General features: G+C 51.3%; 2 protein-coding genes and 1 long non-coding RNA gene across 8 annotated transcripts in view; 1 reads left to right on the top strand and 2 right to left on the bottom strand.

The window, feature by feature from the left end:
* Positions 1–22,291, top strand: part of LOC119166787 (chymotrypsinogen B) — a 1,014,345-nt gene that overhangs the window by 45,174 nt on the left and 946,880 nt on the right. The gene's annotated exons all lie outside the window — the stretch shown is intronic.
* Positions 1–22,291, bottom strand: part of LOC142783846 (uncharacterized) — a 577,947-nt gene that overhangs the window by 179,890 nt on the left and 375,766 nt on the right. The gene's annotated exons all lie outside the window — the stretch shown is intronic.
* Positions 15,250–19,380, bottom strand: LOC119167620 (uncharacterized). 2 transcript variants are annotated; one of them, XM_037419125.2, is made up of 2 exons: positions 16,556–19,380; positions 15,250–15,751 (listed from the first exon to the last, which is right to left on the bottom strand). In XM_037419125.2, exons 1-2 carry the CDS (start codon positions 19,228–19,230, stop codon positions 15,370–15,372), a joined length of 3,057 nt encoding a protein of 1,018 aa, XP_037275022.1. In that variant the 5' UTR covers positions 19,231–19,380; the 3' UTR covers positions 15,250–15,369. The 2 variants fall into 2 exon arrangements, with proteins under 2 accessions (XP_037275022.1, XP_075738644.1); XM_075882529.1 differs by having other exon boundaries at positions 15,252–16,686; positions 17,947–19,379.

Raw genomic sequence — 22,291 nt, 5'->3', positions numbered from 1 at the left:
TCATCCACTTCAAGTTGCCCACCCACCCTCGCATACCTCTACGTTTTCTGCTTCATTAATCCTAACAGGAGCTTCAGAATGGAACGGCCTGCCCTATGACATGGTTAACACTGCCTCATAATCACTTTTTCAAGAACGCATCGCAGATCATAATCATCGCTGTTAGAGTTTTACTTGTAATCTCACCCCTTATGTAACACCCATTGAATGAAGGCCCTTAAAGAAATAAAAGAAGAGTCCCATTGAAAGACTCTGATGAAACTGAACTGATGTGAGAAATAAGGTGACACCTGCAGACGCCGCCGGTATCTCAGCAGCTCGACGAATACGCCGACATAAAAATCTATACCGACGAAAGCAGCGTAGGGCTCGGAGCCGTCCTAATGCAGAAAATTGATGGATTTGAAATGGCCATTGGTTATGCAAGCCGGCCGCTATCCAAGGCGAAGACCAGCTATTCCACAACAGAAAATAAGTGTTTAGCCACCATGTGGGCAACATCCTAGTTACACCCTGCACCTCAACGGTAGGCCTTTCAAAGTTGTGAGGGACCTTGTGTTGGGTAGCTAACTTGAAAGGCCTTTCGGGTCGCCTCGCAGAGTTTTCTCGGTATTCATGTGACTAAAGAACACTACGGCCTAGGATACAGATGATCTACAGATTGAAGGGCAGCACTTGATCTCTAGACCTGCCATTCATGCTTTCAGTGTTGAAGCTGTGGGCAAAGAGGCCAAAAACCTACTCGGTGACAAGTCACTTACAATCCATACCCTTACATGATTCTCGGCTCATATGGGAAACATGGACGGAAGGATCATCAATCGCAATGAGTTGGCCCCCTCCAGGGTGCGAGGGTTAGCTGTCCGTGGCCATGGAGGGCGTTTGGGTCGACCTAGAGATTTCTTAAACAGGGATCCGCCAGCTACATACAATGAATTTACCCACCATTTCGCTATGAATAGGAGTAACTTTCCACCTCCACTTAGGAAGCTAAATAGAGTGTGAGCGCTTACATTGCGATTACTTCAAACCGAAACCTTCACTAACCATGCTTTTCTCTACAAGTTTTATCATGAGGTTGATTGAACTAACTCCTGTACGAAATGTGGCGGTTTAGCCACCTTACACTACAAGATCGGGAAGTGCCCTTCGATACGCGAAACCGATGCAGCATCGTCTAGCAAGTAGGACTCCGCTTTCCGCAGTCGGGACATATCATCACAACTTTGGGCTGTACAGAGGGTCCACGATGTGGCGCTAGGTCTCGGTTTGACTGTCCCGTCGTGGGAGCGGCCCGCCGTGTGCTAGGGCGCATGCCTTCGGAATTTCGACATAAATGATTGCCAAACCAAACTAAGAACTTGAACTTTTGTTACCCGTTCGTACCCATCTATTTATTACTTGCTTATCTAAAGAAGTCATCACAGGAAAAAAATTGAAGCATGTGTGAGTTAGTGTGCTGTACAGACCTGGTTACCGGCAGCTAGGCAGACAGAGAGTGCGCTTTGATCGATCCTGACGAGTTACTGACAAGGCCCCCTAACGGGGGCTGTTGTAACCGCTGGTCGCGCCCACGTACCGGTCAGAACACCATGATGCTCCACCCTTTTACAAAGGTCAGGACAGAGATGTTTAAATGAGAATGCATTTCTTAGTCCGACAATGTCAGGCATATGACGTTGTCCGCAGCGTCCACACGCTGGTGGTGTTATCTCTACACTCCCACTCCTATTGCAACAGCGGCGAGCGCGGGCGCTTATCTTCACCCCTAGCAACCAGAGCATGTGGTGCGAGAGTATAGGAGAGGCTAGGTAGGTTCTTGGCTGCTACTTTTCTCGCCATTTGCTCTCTCTCCTGCCAGCGCCTCACTCTCCCGTCTGCTCACGCCTCACTGTCGACCTTTCGCTGGCTGGGTGCCTTTCAAAGACATCTGGAAATGTGTTCTCGAGACACCGCTGTAAAACACGAACGCCAAGCCGGAAAGGCTGGCGCCCCACGCTCCCGTCCACAAGCTTCTCACTCTAGACTGTTCGCTGTCTGGGCGCCTGTCAAGTCGATAGCAGAAGTCGGAGAAGGCGAATGTCTGACAGCAAAGGTACCTCTCTCGGTGCAAGAAATGCATTAGCATTTCTTCATTATTCCCTTCGAGACGGTGGGGGCATATTTTAAAGACGATAGTCTTTCTTGGAGAAATTCGACGCAAAACTTTTGGTCTCTCTGTCTGTAATTTTGTCTGCTTGTTCGCCCGTAATGGTGCCCCGAACAATAACAAATGATACGCCAAACGGCAGACCCCATCCGCAGCGCCCACCGATATAGCTCATGTTTTAGAGTTCATACTTGTGCAATTGTCAATTGAAAAGCGATGATTGCGCATGTCTAAGGCACCATAACAACACGTCAATATTCTGTATGTGTGCCTTTATACTAGAAAAAACATACATAAGTAAATCTAAGGACTGTAGCGTTTATCACGCTGCGCTGATAATGAAATGCTTGCACGAAAAGGCAAGTGTTTGCAACGCTTTGCTAAGATGACATGATGGCGGCACCTACCTGTCGCCTTGCGTTCTACACCTTATCGCCTCCGAGATGGGCAAGCACGCCGCGCGGTTCGTTTTCCAAGATAACTGCCAGATAGCGCTCATGTCTCACAAGTGACAGGACTCGATGCGCTCGTTCGCTTCCGCTGCACGCTAGAGGCCCTTTGACGCAGCGCCTCCAGAATACCATTCACCATTTTCTTGCGCAGAACATCAAATAAACGTTTTTTTTTCACTCTTTCCAGACGCAAGACTATCGTCTTTCGAGGACATTTGCAGTGTGACATGTAGATACAGGCCATTTATTTTAACCATCGTTCGTCTCTATATTTTCTGTTAGATTCAAAAGATTAGAAAAAAGTACAAACACACACACACACACACACACACACACACACACACACACACACACACATATATATATATATATATATATATATATATATATGGATATATAAGGATATATATATATATATATGGATCAATATATATATATATATATATATATGTGTGTGTGTGTGTGGGTGTGTGTGTGTGTGTGTGTGTGACGCTATAATGAATGGGGGACGTGGCCTGGCTCATACGCCATGTTTATTCTATTGTTCCTTCTTCTTCATCGGCTTCTACTAACAATCGCTTCATACGTCACACGATTCCCCTTCCCCCCGAAAGAAGACATGGATTAGGAACAAGAAAAAGCAAACAAAGAGAGGTTAAAAAGTCACAAACGTCAAAATTCAGAATTGGTCCTATGCTCCAGGGTAGTTCCGTAAACTTTCAATGACTTCAGGGGAGAGTGCAGCAGTCCGGTTAGGAGTTCTGGTGGGCGAGGCTGGTGGTTGCGTCCTGGATAACACAAAAATGCTTTGGACGTGGAGATAGGGGTAATCACAGCTGGTATTCTTATGAAGAACGAATGAGGCTTGAACATCTTGCAGAATCGACAGTTCCGATATTGGAGGCATCGAATTCCTCGTCGCGGGTGACACACAGGCCATGCAGGCAGTTTGCGTGCGCGTTGATCGAGGTTGATTGGGCGCTGCCTGTGTTCCTGCCGAGTACAAGGGGTTCTTTTGTGGCTTTTGGAAATCTTTCCATAGCGATATCACAGATGCTTTTATCGAAGGCGCATTTTTGATCTCTGGTGGAGAATGTATCCACAACGATGGGCCTTTTCGCTATGTTCTTTGAGCCTTAGGAGTGGTTTAGATGAAGTTTTCTTTCGTCGTTGACAATGTTGAAGCGTACGTTGACGTTGTAGTTTCTTGCTTTCGTCGACTTGCTTGGCGTGTGACATTGATCGTGGTGTGCCAGGATTCTTAGCGATTCCTCTGCAGGCTTCTACGACGCCAACCAATGCAGCTGTTTTTGGTGCAGGACAATGTGGGGGGTTTCGCGCACTTGAATCTTCCGTATTCATAAACTGCTCATTGTTGGTGGTTGCCTGAAGAGTACTTGTGTCATCTGAAGTAGCACCTGGGCTTTTGTTTTCATTGTTGGCAGTGAGGTTGTATACTAGATCCACGTCGCTTTGATCTTTTGATTGATGAATACCAGACACTTCTGCAGAAGACTTTTCTTCACAAGATGCTGATTGACGTGTGATGTATGAAGTGATTGTTGGTAGAAGCCGATGAAGAAGAAGGAACAATAGAATAAACATGGCGTATCAGCCAGGCCACGTCCGCCATTCATTATAGCGTCACACACACACACATATATATATATATATGTTTTTACACTGGTGGATTTTTGAAGGTTAGTACATTTCTTTTTGTTGTTTGTGTACCTTTTCTGGCGTTGCTTCCAAACGGTTAAATTCGGCTAGTGTGCCGAAAAACTGTCTTTGGTCTAGACTGTTCAAATATGCCTCATTGCTGTGCCTGTAAAGGCCTTATACAGCTTAACTACGTGCATTTGACGTGCTGTGAGTGTAATCTGCTCCTCCATGTAGGTGCTTGCTCTGGTTTGTCTGGGGATTCAGTGTTAAGAGAAAATATTAAAAACCTGGAAGTGCACGTCATGTAAGCTGGCCGATATAAACAGTACTCACGCCAGAAACACTGATTCCCTCGAGATGAATGTTCACTCACTTCTAGTTGACATAAACTTCAAGCTGAGCTCTCTTCTTTAATTACCTGAAAAAGTGGATGGCACCGAGAAATCAATTGAAATGCCTTCTGCGGAATTTCACAGCTTCACATTGCGTCTTGATGCTCAGAAAAAAGAAACTGAGCGACTAAATGTGTGCTCGGTTAGCCAAGAACAGGGAAGTGACGCAATATCGGCTGCTGAAATGCAAGCACAAGTTGATGACTGAGAATGGTGGAGCGGGTGGCTGTACTTCAAATGACATGGTATCCAGAAAACAGAGCATGAATACTCCCTGACCAAAATGAATGCGATTGCGGCTCAGCTGCGCCTTGACACTTCAAATACGCAAAACGTTGATCACCCAGCACTATGAACATTAAACTCAAGAAAATTCGAGTGATTTCGAAAGTGGGCCCGTCGGCTGGCCGCCTGTAACAACCATGACCAACCCTTTGCTTTTTCTTTATGCAGTTGCTTCTGGTACGGGCGACATTCCCGACCGATGCATCAAGCAAGCTAGTGGATTCGACCGGCGCTGCACCGATCTATCTCAGCGACTGCGCAGAAGAGGCATCTTTGGTTATCAATTCTTAGACGCCGTCGCCATCATCGACTGACGCCTTCACAAGCAGGCCGACATAACGGCATTTTTTCAGTGGGCGCGTCGGCTGGCCGCCTGTGACAGCCATGACCGACTCTTTGATTTTTCTTTATGCAGTTGCTTCTGGTACGGGTGACATTCATGGCCGATGCATCAAGCAAGCTAGTGGATTCCGTCGGCACTGCACCGATCTATCTCGACGACTGCGCAGAAGAAACATATCTTGTTCTCAACTCTTGGGTGCTGCCACCATCATCAACTGACGTCTTTACAAGCAGCCCGACATCACGGCATTCCTTCAGTGGGCACGTCGGCTGGCCGCCTCTAACAGCCATGACCAAACCTTTGATTTTCTGCATCACCGCGGTGGTCTAGTGGATAAGGTACTCGGCTGCTGACCTGCAGGTCGCGGGATCGAGTCATGGCTTTGGTGGCTCCATTTCCGATGCAGGCGGAAATGTTGTAGGCCCGTGTGCTCAGATTTGGTGCACGTTAAAAAACCCCAGGGGGTCAAAATTTACGGAGCCCTCCACTACGGCGTCTCTCATAATCATATGGTGGTTTTGGGACGTTAAACCCCACATATCAATTATGCCGAAATGCCTTATAAAAAGACCACTTTTGTACCCGTGTTCTCGCGCGCTAGTGACGTGGATATAATAATAAACACTCTTGATCATTCGTATTCCTATTCGCTAATGCTTTGCTGATAAAGTGAATTTTCTGTTGACAGATTGTGGTGCTTTTTCAAAGACTTAGCCATTAAGTGGATTCAGAACTTTGTTCCTCACAAACCCAAAGTATTAAACTGGTATAGCCCCTGGAAGATGAAAGAACTCGTACGCCTAGGTCGCAAGCTTAAGAAGGCAAGAACGCAGAAACTAAAACAGCCATCAATGTCGGGGCTAGATAATATATCAGAGACGTATCACACATTGAAAGACAAATTGAAAAGTGCAAAGGAAAAATATCAAAGTGAGGCTTTGACAAACTATATATTCACGCCACCAAATAAGTTTTGGCAATGCTTTTCGCCCCCCAAAAGTCCAGTATCAAGCTTATCCGTTAACAGTGATGTTCTAACCTTCAAAAGGGAAATAGCAGAACCAATGAATGATAATTTCTGTTCAGTGTACTTGGCGATAATGACGTCCCCTCTGATTTTCTCGCCTATGACAACATGCCACCGATCAAAGACGTCTGTGTCACTGAAAAAGGTGTCTTATTACTTCTGCTAAATCTCACTGCCGAAACGTCAACGGGCATCAACTCTGTACCCAACGCCTTTCTAATAAGTTATGCTAATTGGAGTGCCAAATATCTATGCTTGATCTTTAAATCATCGCTCTTGCGCGCTGAACTTCCGAGTGATTGCATGGAAGCACGCTAAGATCACGCAAGTACCGAAAACTAATTATCATTCGTTTGTATCTTCGTTTAGGCCCATCTCCTTGATTGGACTATCGTCTAAATTCTAGACAATACAATATCCAAACATCTCTCGATATTTGTAGAAAGAAATAACCTAATCACCACCCCTTCAGCATGGTTTTCACAAAGGATATTCTACGGTAACTTAGATTATCGAGACGTTTCATAACCTGGCAGCAGAGATTGATATGAGTGGTCAAGTAGATGGTATGTTATTGAATTTCGAGAAAGCTTTTGATCGTGTCAGTAACCGAAATTACTACTTAAGCTCAAACCAACTTTGAAAAATGAGAAATTAGTGGCGTGGATAACTGCTTATTTTCCTAAGAGGAGCCAGTGTGTTGCCATTGATGGGGTCACCTAGAGTTCCGCCTCCGTGAAATCAGGTGTGCCTCAGGGTCAACTTTGCGGCCATTGCTTTGTCTGTTATTTATTAATGATATTGTGCAAAACGTATCTGTAAAAATAAACCTTTTCGCGGACGATTGCATATATAGGGAAATTTATAGCTACAGCGATAAAGATTCTTTAAATACAGCACTAAGAGCGCCACAAACGTTGTGTAAAAAATGGCAGATGATAATTATAAAAAAGAGTAGCAATGCAAGTTACGCGTAACAAACAGGCGCTTCTGTTTACCGAATACATCAATTGTCATGCTTTATCCGAAGTCACTAAACACAAATATTATGACTAATACTCACATCAGACTTAAAATGAAATGAGCACATAGAATATATTGAAAGAAGAGCAATGAAAATGCTTAGCTATTTGCGAAGGAGGCTTGTCAATGTCACACCACACATCAAACTTCTCGCCTACAAAAGTTTCATTAGACCAGTACTAGAACACGGAGCTGATTGATTGATATGTGGGGTTTAACGTCCCAAAACCACCATATGAATATGAGAGACGCCGTAGTGGAGGGCTCCAGGAATTTCGACCACCTGGGGTTCTTTAACGTGCACCCAAATCTGAGCACACGGGCCTACAACATTTCCGCCTCCATCGGAAATGCAGCCGCCGCAGCCGGGATTTGAACCCGCGACCTGCGGGTCAGCAGCCGAGTACCTTAGCCACTAGACCACCGCGGCGGGGCAGAACACGGAGCTGCAGCATGGGATTCCTTTACTGAGACCAATATTTAAAAGATATATTTCAAAACTACAAATAGTCCGAAAAATCAGTCCTATTCGTGTTTATTTGTTATATTTGACAGACATCACCTTCACGTCTTCTAATTAAAGTGGAGCTAGAAAAACTACAGGACAGAAGAAGAATTGAGAAGCTGAAGCTTTTTTACTTCATTTTCCACAACAAAATCGGAATCAACAAAAATGTGCCCATTAGACAAACAAGTGAACGTGCTGTGCGCTCATATTTTTTAAAAAAAGTTGTAGATTACATGAACCACACAGACACATTCAGGTACTAATTTTTTCCAAAGAATACCCGGGAATCTATTGGCCTATCACCCGATACTGTAGAATGCACAACAGATCATTTATTTTTACACGTTCTCAACAACCACTAACAATTTTAGGGGCGAAGCTCCTTATGGCGTGGCTTGTGCATTCCTCGTAGAACGTAACCACCAGTGGCACATACCCGAAATAGGTATAACATTGGACCTCCAAGGTTGTGCCGGTGAGAGATTTCTTCTCTGCATTGTTCAAGAATAAAAAATAGTGCTCACTGTACATGCCAATGGCTGCTAATGGGGAATGAGAGGCAGGAGCATTCGGCTTTTAGTCAACCCGCACGCTGCGATCCCCATCAGCAGCCATTGGCATGTACATTGAGCACTATCGGACAAGAAAGGGTTGCTACATTATACTCGCTGGGTGTAACCTCCTTAGTTTTAGAAAGGTTTAGCGAGCGTTGAGCCGCAGGGCCATGAATACAATGAACTAGTATATACCATGAATGAATTCGAGTTGGTTAAAGGGGCGAAGCAGATACGAAGCGCAAGCCGTAAGAAATTAAAAGCTGAATCCTCCTGTCTCTCATTTCACATTAGCAGCCACTGGCATGTACATTGAGCACTATCTGACAGGAAAAGGTTGCTACGTTATACTCGCTGGGCGTAACCTCCTTGGTTTTAGAAAGGTTTAGCGAGCATTTGGCCGCAGTGCCATGAATACAGTGAACTAATATATACCATGAACTCAAGGTGGTTGAAGGTGGGAAGTAGACCCAAAGCGCCAGCCGTAAGAAAGTGTGCGTGTGCCACCTCTCGTTTAGTCCTTGGAATGTCCACTGAATGGCGGTGCTTCTATATGGGGAATATATGATAAAAAGATGCGAGATGGTGGGACTTGGAGTGTTGAATAGATGGATGAACGGACACACAGAGAGATGCATGGATGGACGCATGAACGGACGCAGGGGCGGATGCATGAACGAACGCAGGGACGGGCGCACGAACAGACGCATGGACGGTCACACAGACGGACGCATGGACGGACGAATGCTTTGCCCCACTCTCCATCATTCACTCCGTGGATATACTGCCATTTTTTTATTGTCACGTAGCCCAGATTTACGCACTGCTTCCATTTTTATCAGTACGCTTCAGTCAGCGAAACTGTGCCGTTGTTCGAATGTTTTCTTTTGTTTTTTCGCAAATTTTCGCAAAGGTGCTGAATATTATGCTTTTTGCATGATACATTATGCTTTACGTCTGGCTTTTTAAAATTGTTACCGCTGTCAGTATGTTGTGTGATGTTCACTATGTTTTTGCAGTAAATAGTGTGGGAATCGAGAGCGCCCTCCTACCTGGCACCTCATTCCCCGGCTACCACACGCGCGCCACCAGCGTAGCTTGGGCGCCCATAGGCACCGGCATCCGCGAAGATGGCTGCCAGGGTGCCTCTTGGTCTGGGCCAGCCAACCGTCGGCTTCTTCCCGCGCTGGCATGTACGGGCACGCTACGCTGGTGCGCTGCACGGGCCTACGTCACAACGCAGCGCCATTTCCCATTGGGCGCGCGTGACATCCTCCTCTCCTACGAGCTGTGTTGCGCCCGACGATTCACTCTTCGCGGCAGATGCTCTCAGGCTTCCACGACAGGTTGATGCGCTGCTTAGCAGGCGGCTTCTCGTTCGAGCATTCGACTTTGGTCCTTGTGCGGAAGTCGTAGCGCCCTAAACAAGCGTACTTGCTCGGTCTTGCGGAGTTCCCCATACGGCCTGCAAGCCCGTGAGTGTCGCACTGTGCTGCATCTTGGGTTAATAAACCCGTTGTTGTTGTTATCCTGCCTCGTGCGTGGTTTCTGCGCCATGCCGGAGAAAACGACGAACCCGGCCGCAACGTCTTCGCACGCAGCGGCAGTGGAGGACGTCGCATCCCTACACGGTTGCGCATGCTAGGTAAGCATTGTGCAAACCTATCTCCACATAACTGGCGCCCAACTTGGTTTTGGCATGGCTTCAGAGCAGACCCTTTCGAGGCGCTTGTTCCTGTTCGATCCTTTGGAGATGGACTTGATCTCGTTCGAGGCGGACGGCTGCAACAGCCCGGGGTACGGCCCTCTCGGTGACCCTCTGCTTTCGTTCACCGGGAGAGATCCCTTTTTCGGGGCCCCCTACGGTGATGCGAGTCGCTTGAACGAGGACCTCAGTCCTAGCTAAGCTAGTAACGGGCTGTATCAGCTGTTCGGGACTCACGCGCTTACGGGCCCGTCCCCGGCGCAGTCTCCGCTCACTGACCTTTCCCCGTCAGCAGCACGGTTGACAGCTCAAATAGCCGCACCCAGTCCTTCCTACCGAGGGCACTCAGGTGTTGGCGGGAACGCGCTTGCCGACCAGTCATGGTCGCGAGCGCAAAGGGTTGACGATGTCGTTTGCGAGCCTGCTCGCTTACAACGCCGCCGCGTTCACCGACGCTCGCTGGTCTGAGACTCGCGTGGGCGACGCTTTCGATGGACGTGGGCCACCGTGCTCCGCTGTCGACCCGTTTGCCAGTCGCGTGAGGCCTCAAGCACCAGTCGGAGCGCAAACCATACCCTCCTCCCTGCCGTGTACTGGCCTTTTTCGGTCGGACGCGCATGTTGGGGAACAGGCGCGCGCACCTGTCACGACCGCGCCCGCGTCGGAGCAGTCACCGCTGCACGCGCAACTGCGGTGCAGCTCCTAAACGTTCTGTTGGAAGCGGTGCGCTTGCAGCCTTGTGCTTTAAAGCAAAGACCCCGAGTCCCCTCAGCCAAGCGTTCCGAGTAGCTTAAGGGTGCCTCTGCCTGAGTACAGCGGTTATTCGGGCCGCATCAGTGCCACAGAGTACCTCGGTGCGCTGCACCGCTATCAGCAGGATGGCGGCTGAGCGACAGCGTTATGCTATAGGCTCTGTTTTGCCCGTGTCGCTGACAACCCAAGCGGCGAAGTGGTACCGGCTCGTCGGCCACCAAGCTCGCTCGATGGAGGAGTTTAGGGCGCTCTTTCGTAGCGAATTACTTCCTCCTGAATACGAGCGCCGCATGCGTCGCGAGTTAGAGCTTCGCACACAGCATCCCGACGAATCTCTTCTCGAGTACGTTCAGGCTTTGCAGGAGCTCTACCTCCTTGCCGATCTTACGGCATCAGACGCCGAGAAAGTGGAGCGAGCTATACGCCAGACTCATCCAACCTTTGCCGCTTACCTTCGGAGCGCCCGTTATCGTGACCTAAACGAGCTGGCATCCGATGCGAAGCTTATCCAGGGCGGAATTCTGGCGGCGCGAGTCTATCGCCCGCCGCCACCACCGTCCGCGTCTCTCGAGCCTCGTTGCGCGTGGGCTGGTCGTGACTCGTCACAATGGGGTTCCCCGAACCATGAGGCGGCCTCTGCCGCGAGAGACCGAGACGCGCTCGATGTGTCGGACCGCGCTCTGGACCCCTACTCGTACGCCCGGGTGGCCACCGTTGCCCGGAAGCGTGAACAAGAGTTCACGAGGGCACCCCCCCCCCTGTTGGAATAAAGGGCGTGGTCTACTTTCGTTGCCGTGAGCGTGGTCACACCGCGCGTAAGTGCAACGCGCCCCAACCGACACAATTAAGGGCCTCCTCGCCCGTCGGGAAACGGGGTGAGCTGGCGGTGAGCTCCCCCTTGCTGGCGACTGCAGTAGTAAGAGAGCACGGGAGTGTAACACAACCTCTGGCACCGGTGGCGTGTCGTGCTGGACATGACATTCCAGCCACGCCGCCACCGTTTATCGCACTTACGATCGCTGGTCAAGAGTTTGCGGCGTTGCTGGATAGCGAGGCTTTGATCTCGCTGTTCGGCGAAGAGGTTAGGGCTCATTTGCGCGACCGCTCTGTCCGCATTCGAGCTTGTGACACTGCCTTCCACCTCGCCAGTGGTACCGCCACCTCGTGCGGCACTGCGCGGTTGGTTGTGCGTTGGGAGAATCGCGCACGCCGACAGCGCTTTGTGCATCTCTCTGGTCTTTCCGTGCCTGTGATTCTCGGTCGCGACTTTCTCGCGCGCACAGGTATCGTGATTGACGTCGAAAGCGGAGGCTGCAGGGACGGCCCTTCCGGCGCCCTACGGCCTTTCGCTGTGCCTCCCGTGGTCTCAGCAACCAGTAAGTCGCCGGAAACCACGCGGAAGAAGGAGGAAAGGAGACCAAGCGTTGCCCCCGCGGCCCGCGTCTCCCCCCCTGACGCCAAGACTGGTCCTTTGGCTGGCGCGGCGGAAAACGATCCGTGCGTACAGCTTTCCCTCGAGCATAATGTTGCCGCGGTGAACGAGGTCTCGGCTATGCCGGTGACCCCCCCCCCCCCCCCCCGGTAAGCAGCAACTCCAATGGCTCGCTGCCGCCTTTACCGGACAGCTTGTTGAAACGCGAGAAAGCACGCCTGTCGTCGTTGTTGACACGTTTCGGCGATACGTTCACGGAACGCCCGAGTTGCACCTCTCTGGTGAGGCACCGGATTGACACAGGTGACGCACAACCGTGGAAATGCAATCCTCGCCCCGTTAGTGCTGCAAAGAGGAAAGCAATTGACCAGGCACTGGATGAGTTGATTGAGACCGGAGTTGTCCAACGCTGAAACAGTCCTTGGGGTTCACCGGTGGTAATGGTCCTCAAAAGAAGAGACGGCTCTCACCGGCTCTGTGTGGACTACCGCTGGATGAACGAGGTCACAAGGAAGGATGCTTATCCTATGAGAGAGAGAGAGAATAAACTTTATTGAAGAATTAAAATTACGTGACTAATCCCGGGTGGAGCCCTCTTGTAGAGCCCCACTGGCCACAGCGGCTCGCCGGGCTTGGTCTAGGGTCACCAGTTGGCTCCCCTGTGCCAGCTCGGAAAGCCGTGCCTCCCAAGACCACGTTGTGAGTGTTTGTAGTGAGCGCACCAACCTAGATACTGCATTGGCTGGCCGCTCGGTACATTGGTAGGTTATGTGTGTAAGTGTGGCTGTGTGGTTACTACACCATGGGCATACCCCTGTTGTGTATATCTGTGGAAAAATTGCGTGTAGTTTTGATATGTGGGGGTATGTGTTTGTTTGGAGGCGGCGCAAATCCCGGGCTTGTTGGCTGCTTAAGTTCGGATGTGGAGGGGCGTACGTGCGTCTTGTAAGGCGTTGGTTTTCCAATATCTGCCTGCTTGTTACACTTCGCTCTTCATGATGCCCTGTGAGGTGTCCTGAGGAGAGTCCTGCGTCTCGGCCAGTAAGTCCGCGAGCTACGCAGTTTGCCTCCTCGTTCCCCCCCAGGCCGTCATGCCCTGGGCACCAAGTGACGCCATGTGCCTCCATCAACATGGACCCCAAAATATCAGTGACGCACCTTGGAAGTGTGCCTCTAAGGTATAAGCGACATGCAGCTTGTGAGTCTGTCAAAATATACGCTGAGCGCCCCCTTCTTTCGGCTTCTCTGATTGCCAAGACTATGGCTGCTGCCTCTGCGGTGGCACTTGATCTGGTGCGTAGGGACGCGCAGGCCACGACTTTGCTTTGGTTAGTCACTGCCAATGCATATGCTTGTTTTCTGGAGCCTTGTGGTGGCGCGGGATAAAGACTGACGTCGGTAAAGTAAGCGTCTGTATCGCTACTTCTCTGCAGGAGCTTTCGTGCTCGCGCTTGACGGCGCTTTTTGTTGTAGAGCGGGTGCATGTTTTTTGGAACTGGTTCCACGATTATTTGATCACGTATTTGCTTGGGTACAATGACTGTCTCATCGCCACAATATTGAGGGGTGAGAGGGTATCCCAGCCTCTGTAGCAGTGTTCTTCCCTGGAGCGTAGTGGTGAGTCGTTCTCGCTGTGCGATTAGCATGGCGGCGGCCAATTCTTCATACGTATTATGCATGCCGAGTCCCATGAGTTTTTCTGTGCTTGTGCTGTTCGGAAGTCGCAATGCTGCTTTGTACGCAATTCTGATGAGTCTGTCAATCTGCTCTATTTCGGGCTTGCGTGTTGATTGAAAGGGAAGAGCGAACGTGACTCGGCTGAAAACGAAGGCATGTACAAGGCGTACCGTGTTGGCCTCTGTCATCCCATCATTACTTCGCGCAATTCTAGCTATAAGGGATGCAATACTCTTTACGGTGTGTTTGAGTTTGCCTATTGCAGTCTTTACGCTGTTGTTTTCTTGCACGTGCATGCCTAATATTCAAGCTACTGGGGTCCTGTGCCTAACGTTGACTCGATCGTGGCTGCTCTAGGCGGTGCTTGCTACTTCAGCACCTTGGATGCTTGCCGCGGTTATCTACAGGTTCAGATGAAGCAAGCGGACGCGGAGAAAACTGCGTTCACCTCTCACAGAGGTTTGTACGAGTTTACCCACATGCCATTTGGCTGTTCTGGAGCTGCAGCTACGTTCCAGAGATTGATAGACCGCGTTCTAGGGGACGCTAAATGGCAACACGCCATGGCGTACCTCGACTACATCGTCATCTTCTCTCGAACGTTCGAGGAACACCTTCACCACTTGGAGGATGTCCTCGGGAGGTTGCGTGCCGCCGGGTTGACTTTGAACCCGAAGAAAGCTCAAATAGGTGAGACTCGCATCTCACTATTAGGCTTTACCATTCAGAGCGGCCGTGTTCTGCCGTGCGAGAAGGTACGTGCCATTGTGGAGTACCCGACGCTGGCAAACATTCAGGGCCCGAGGCGCTTTTTGGGCATGGTGAACTACTATCGACAGTTCATCCCAAACTGTGCGGCCCTCCAAGCGCACTTGACAGTACTCTTGAAGAAGTCGGCCCGATTGAGCTGGGGGCCAGAACAAGAGCGAGCCTTCAAGGCGCTTTCCGAAGTTCTAGTGGCCACAGCCGAGTTAAAGCTGCCCGACCTGAGCAGAGAGTTCGTTGTCCAAGCTGACGCGAGCGACCTGGGTCTCCGCGCGGTACTCCTTCAGGAGCACGACGGCGTCCTCCGGCCAGTCGCCTTTGCGAGCCGGTCACTTAACGCCGCCGAGCGTAACTATAGCGTCACAGAAAGGGATATCTCGCTATAGTTTTTGCTCTCCGGAAGTTCGACTGCTACGTCGACGGCGTGCCATTCGTGATGGAAACTGTTACGTTCTACCGGCCATAGGCCGGCCGCGGTGACAAGGAAATCAGTCGATGTGGCAGTGCAACCAACCACCTTTATTTCGAGCTCGGAAATATATATAGGAAAGCAAGAGGAGAGAAAGAAGGAAAGTTTTACAATGACGCATGCGCCGAGGGGCGTCATTTGGCCGGACTTGTTATCTGCAGCATTCCTTCCCCCTAGGAGCCGTAGCGTTCCACGGGCTTTCTGATTCTTGTGGACCGACGTAACTCGGGGACAGGGCTTTCGGAAAGGTCATCCGCTTCGCATTTCGGAGCATCCTGGGTGGTTCGGTGTTGTCCCTCGGGTGGCGGTTCTTCTGGAGTCGCTGTTTCTCGGCTTGCACCTGTGTCGGATGAACGTTTTCGCACCTGGTCGACATGACGTCGAACGACGCCGTCTTCCGTTGCTACAGTGACGAGACGTGCCCCACTCGTCGATTTCACTTTGCCTGGCGTCCACTTGTCCCCAACACCGTAGTTGCGCACATAGACGGCATCTCCAGGAGCGAAGTACCAACTCGCAGACTCAGCACCTGGATTCTTCGGCAATTCGTGGTTCCTGGGAGAAAAGCAAATATCCAGTCTAGTACGCAAACGGTAACCCAAAAGTAGCTCAGACGGCGAAACCCCTGAAGCTTGTGGCGAATTCCTATAGTTACAAAGAATTCTTGACAGTGCCGTTGACAGTTCTACTCCGGGCATTCTCTTCAACCCATCCTTAAGGGTTCGCACGGCGCGTTCTGCGAGCCCATTGCTTTGAGGGTGGTAAGGAGGGGTACGAATGTGCTCGATTCCATTTTTCTGCACAAATTGAGCAAATTCTGCCCCTGTAAACGGCGTACCGTTGTCGGTAACTATGGTGCGCGGTAATCCAAAACGGCTGAACAAGGTTCGCATAGAATCCACCGTTGCATTAGCGGTTGCTCGCGATACTGGAATGGCTTCTATCCAATTGCTGTGTGCATCCACGATTACCAACAGCATTTTGTTGGAAATAGGTCCTGCGTAATCTGCGTGCAACCGCGACCACCTCTCACGCGAAATTGGCCAACTGACGCGGTTCCGTTCCGGGGGCATAGGCAAAGCTTGCACACAATTTTTGCAGTCTGAAGCGGCCCTCTGGATGTCTTGATCCAGACCGGGCCACCAAAAGCTAACCCTTGCCCTTGTCTTCATGGTGGACGCTCCCTGATGCGATTCGTGCAACAATTTCAATAGCTTCTCACGCGCCGTTCTTGGTATCACTACCCGATGGCCCCAGAATAACATGCCCTTCTCGACAGACAACTCATGTCGCCTTTTCCAGTATTCGACCATTTCTCTGCTGTCACCCGCGACGGAAGGCCATCCTTCAGTCACGTACCTACATACTTCTTGTAAAACGGCGTCCGCTTCTGTGAGTGCTTGAAGTTCTTTGTGCGAAACCGCGGGCTCGTCCAGCTGGTCAATGAGAAGCACCATTTCCGTGAGGTTTTCCGTTTCTGCTTCCGGCTCCTGCAAGGATTGTGGTAAGCGGCTTAGGGCATCAGAGATTAACATCTGACTGCCGGGTTTACAAATAAGCTTGTATTTATACGCGCCGAGCAAAAGCGCCCATCGCTGAATGCGTGCGGCAGCCATAACAGAAGTCTGACGGTCCGGTCTCAGTAGCCCCAGCAAAGGACGGTGATCTGTTACTAACGTGAACTCCCGACCCAAGAGGTAATCGCGGAACCGTGTCACGCCAAACACTAAGGCTAAAGCTTCTCGCTCGATTTGAGAGTACTTCATTTCAGCTGAGGTGAGCGTTCGTGACCGGAACCCAATTGGCCTGTCTTCGCCATTTATACGGTGAAACAGGGTAGCACCGACACCGTAAGGGGAAGCGTCGCATTCCAGCAGCAACTCCAGCTGCGGATCAAAATACGTTAGCACTGGGGCCGAACACAAAGCGCTCTTTGCCTTCTGAAATGCCGAGTTTTCTTTCGTGTGCCAAACCCATTTTGCGCCTTTTTCAAGAAGCTTATACAAAGGTGCAAGCACAGTGGAAAGATTTGGCAGAAACTTATTGTAAAAAGTGACCATTCCTAAAAAGGATCGCAACTCAGCAACATTTCGTGGCAACGGGGCCAGTCTGATTGCGTCGACGTTCTTTTCGAGCGGATGTAGTCCCTCGGTATCAATACGATGTCCCAGATACGTCACCGACGATTCACAAAACCTGCACTTTTCTGCACGAAGCTTGATGCCGTACTCGCGGAATCGCTGCAACACTGCTTCCAGATTAGCATTTTCATTGTTGTTGCTCTCGGCTATCAGCACATCATCCAGATATGCCTGTGTCCCTGGCAGCCCTTGTAGCACCGATTCAATCTTCCGTTGGAATATCGCAGGAGCTGACGCGATGCCAAACGGCAATCTATTGTAGCAGAACAGCCCCTTCGGTGTATTTATCACTGCTAGTTTCCGCGAGTCTTCATCTAGCTCGACCTGGTTGTATGCATCGCGAAGGTCCAATATACTGAATTTCTTCCCTCCACGTAAATTTGCAAATATGTCGTCTATGACAGGCAATGGGTACTGCTCAACCTCGCACACTGGGTTTAAAGTCACCTTGAAATCACCGCATATGCGCACCGTTCCGTCCTTCTTCAAAACTGGAACAATGGGCGTCGCCCATTCGGAATGAGGAACTGGAGAGATTATGCCAGCGGATACTAATCTGTCAAGCTCCTTTGACACTTTATCGCGAAGTGCAAAAGGAATTTTTCTTGCCTTGAAAAACTTGGGGGTTGATCCGGTCTTGATATGCAGTCGGGCCGGCGGACCTTTCATGAGACCAGTGCCCTCAGTGAAAAGGTCAGCGTTTTTCTGGAGCAGCTTCGGAATGACCTCCTGGGCTTGGCTTGACCTTGAAGGCTGCGGATACACGTTGAGAACCTGGATACATTCGTCGGTTAATTTTTTCAGCAGATCCCGACCGCAAAGACTGGGCCCCTCGCAGTCTAAAACAGTCAAAGTACATTGCACTGTTGTACCTTCGTAGGAAACCGGCATTGTTATTGCGCCGAGAAGCGGAAGTCTGCCCAGATAGCATGAAAGCTGTAGTTCTGACTTCTGTAGCTGCGGCCACTGATGACAGTACGTCTCGTAGATGCTCTTAGGAATGACGCAAACAGGCGAGCCCGTATCGATGTCCATCGTTACTTGAATGCCGTTCCACGCGAATTCCTTTCTTATAGGGGGTATGAGCGAGCGCTTAGTGGTCAACGACCAAATCTGCGACGCACTGTTATCACTGTCTTCCGTTTCTGTCGCCTGTGCTGTCACTGCTAGCATTCTGCTTGTTTTGTCGTTCACCGCGCACATTCTGGCTAAATGCCCTCGCCGTGTACATTTGAAGCATCTGCGCTGGATTAGGCGACAAGCATTGGTTCTGTGACCCTGCTTTCCACAACAATTGCATTGTTGTACGCCCGCCGTCTTCGCGCGCGACTCATATTGAGCACTCAACTTGAGCAAACTCGCTTGCTCTTTGTCCGAAGTAATACCTTGCGAATCGCGTTCGGCGCTTTCTGCGGCCAGGGCAAGGGCCTCGGCTTCTTGAAGATTAAGGTCTTTCTTTGCTAGCAGCTGCTTTTGCAAATTCTTGGACCTGACTCCACACACAATACGGTCCCTTATCATTCTGTCCAGCATCGTCGAAAAGTTGCAATTCTGGGCCATCTGTCGAATTGCCACAATAAATGCATGCACAGACTCCCCTTCTTGCTGGCAGCGATGGAAGAATTTGAAACTTTCTGAAATTTCATTCGGCACTGGGTCGTAGTAGCTGTTTAACGTCTGCACAACTTCCGCGTAGGTCAGAGCATTAGGTTTCTTCGGCGCTACTTTCCCGTTCAAGATTTCAATTGTCTTTGTTCCAAGCGCGGCTACCAGCAGGGCCCTCTTCTTAGCATCGTCCTTCACATCATTAGCTTCAAAGTAAGCCTCCACCTTTACCAAGTACGCCTGCCACTTATCTTTTGCGTCTTCGAATTCCGGTAGCTGGTGTGCCATGGCTGGTGGGTTCGTTCTGCAGGCCGTCGCTTGTGGGCATATGCTGGCCTTCTTGCTGCTGTAGAATTCTCGTCGCCACTGTTACGTTCTACCGGCCATAGGCCGGCCGCGGTGACAAGGAAATCAGTCGATGTGGCAGTGCAACCAACCACCTTTATTTCGAGCTCGGAAATATATATAGGAAAGCAAGAGGAGAGAAAGAAGGAAAGTTTTACAATGACGCATGCGCCGAGGGGCGTCATTTGGCCGGACTTGTTATCTGCAGCAGAAACGTACCACATAGCACTCACTTGGCTTAAGCACTTGCGCGAGCCCTCTGGCCGCCTCGCGCGATGGGCGTTGACCTTGCAGCGGTACAACTTTGTTGTGCACTACCGAAAAGGGAGTTCGAACGTCGTGGCTGACGCCTTGTCGCGTGCCCCCGTTTCAGCGTCCGACACTTGTGTCCGCTACTCCTGAGAGCAATCGCATCAAGTAGACCCCGGGCCCTCTGGCCCCAAATGGTCGAAAGGTGCGAACTCCGATGTTGAAGTGACTTTAGAGTCGACAGTCTCGGTTGAGGACGCATACCTGGTAGACCCTGTCACGTCCGCCGGTATCGTCTTTAGCAGAGAGGAGCTGCTCAAGGCACAGCAGGACGATCCGTTTTGTCAACACATCGTTGACGAGCTCAAAGAGCTGAGCTCCCAAGCGGAGTGGGGCGGTCAAGCCGCCGGGTGCGAACAGATAGCTGGTATTGCTGTCGGCGCCGAGTGCCGTACGCAGGCTGGTATTGCTGCGGGCACGTTGGACTCGTACCTACTTGATGCCGACGGCGTTCTTCTGCGCTACGTCCCATCTGAAGAAGCTCCCCAGGAGTCTTTCAAGGTGGTGATACCCCGCAGTCTAAGGAAAGCCACCTTAGGTTACTTCCACGACTCGCGGTTGGCCGGACACGCGAGTGGCCTTAAGACTTTTCAAAACTTGTGCCGCTGCGCTACCTGGCCTGGCATGAAGCGCGACGCTCTTCACTACGCCCGCTCATGCCGCGTGCGCCAATGCGTAAAGCCTCGCGGGGGCAAGCCTCCCGGCTCATGCAGCCGATCGACAGCCAGCAACCTTGGCAGGTCGCGGCCTGTGACATTATGGGACCTTACCCAAGAAGCCGGAGGGGCCATGTTTTTCTCCTGGCTGTCACAGATCACTTCACGAAGTGGGTCGAACTGTTTCCCCTTCGGAAGTTAACGGCACGCGTAATCTGGGACAAGTTGATTGAGGTCTTTACCCGCTTTGGCTTTCCGGCGGAGTTGATCACGGAAAATGCGTTCTATTTCACGGCCAAGGTGTTTGTGGATGCGTGTGCTGCCTTTGGCATTAAGCACCAAAAAACAATCACATATAACCCACAGGCCAACCTGACCGAGCAGATCAACCGGAACCTCAAGCCCTTGCTGACAGCCTTTGCGCAGCAACACAGGGATTGGGATGCTTGTCTTAACGAGATCGGCTTCTCCTTGCGGTCTACGGTCAATCGCTCGACACGGTACACGCCCGCTTTTCTCAACTTTGGGAAAGAGCTGCCTAACCCCATGGACCGCGTCCTACGGGGCGGAGGCGAGGCAAGTGCCGCGAAGGTCAGCCCACCTGGCTACGCGGCGGAAGTGTGCTCACGAATGGACGCGCCCCTTGACCTGGCGCCTTCCGACCTGGCAAAAGCGCGAGCTGGTCAGAAGGCTCAATACGACCGGTCGCATCGGGATGTCCGTTACGATGTCGGTGATCTCGTCCTCAGGCGCAATCACGTCTTGAGTGACGCCGCCAAAGGCATCTCGGCCTCCCTTTCGGCCAAATGGTTGGGCCCATACCGAGTGCACACCAAAGTGTCGCCCCTAATATACAAGCTGGCTGACTCCCAAGGCAGACCAGTCGGCGTTCCAGTTAACGTTTCCGACCTCAAACTTTTCGTGGCCCGCAGCAACGACTTCGGGGAGGGGGAGGTGGTCACCGAACCGCAGGGAAACCGGGATAAGGCTGGTTCCAAACCACGCCACCAGTACAACCTGCGAAAACGCACCTAGGCTGATTTTCGCCCCCGGCATGTAGTGGGACGTCATCCCTTCAATGTAAGGGAGCGGAGATTATAGCTGCTGTGCGATTGCCCATCGAGCAGCAACAGTAACGGCTACTTGGCGAGTTTTCTTCCTGGTAACAACATTACGCGCGCAGCGCACGGAATATTCACTCAGTTCCCAGCGCTCCCGGCTGCTCGAGAGAGAAAAGCCCTTTCCCCGGTGGCTCAATCTCTCACTGGGTATTTTCCGCGTAGTCGGCGGGAGAAGGGAAGCGTGCGCCCTATTGGCTGACGCAACCTTCAATCCGACGGAGTTGTCTCTCTTTATTGGGCCAGCCTGTCGCGCCTCAGGGGCCGCACCTTCAGTTGCGTTTCGGCTTTTCACCGACACCCCAGCTTTCGTTATGTCCTCCTCGGTGACCCGTTCTTCCAAGAAAAAACCCGGGAGACCAGCCGCGTGCTCGGTCGTTTCTCAGGCACCGGCCGCGTCCATGCCACCTCCGTCGAATGCTCCCCCGGCCCCGGGTAACAAGACACCGCCTCGTCGTGAAGTCGCTACGTGGACGTTCCAACAAGGCACTGAGGCCCCAGTCGCCTTCGTGTGGACTCGTCGGTGGTTCAAGCAACGCAAAGTTTGTGTGGGGGTAGACCCCGAGTGCGTCCCGCGTCCTTTCCGCGGACGCACCCTTTCGGACCTGCTCGACGCTTCCGGAGGTGCCTCGTTGCCGCCTGTTCCTGAGGCCTCCTACTGCGACGCTTGTGGTGTCCTGCTGGTGCACGAGGCTACCCACCTCCGTTCGAGGGTTCACCGAGCGAAGTCCGGCGGTGCCCTTGCGGTCATGTCCACTCCGGCGGTGCCGCCTGGCCCGGGCCTTCAACCTGCCCTGTCAACCGACTCCGTTCAGGCGGTCGTGGTGGCGCTCGTCGCAGACTCTTCATTCAAGTCGGCCATCGCTACTGCGGTGTCCGCCGCCCTCCCGCGATCCCAGGATCCTGCTGAGACGCCACCGA

The sequence above is a fragment of the Rhipicephalus microplus genome, unplaced genomic scaffold, assembly GCF_043290135.1.
Source record: "Rhipicephalus microplus isolate Deutch F79 unplaced genomic scaffold, USDA_Rmic scaffold_12, whole genome shotgun sequence".
Lineage (NCBI taxonomy): Eukaryota > Metazoa > Arthropoda > Arachnida > Ixodida > Ixodidae > Rhipicephalus > Rhipicephalus microplus.
Note: the sequence above shows the minus strand (reverse complement) of the source record. Positions and strands in the feature narration are given on the sequence as shown.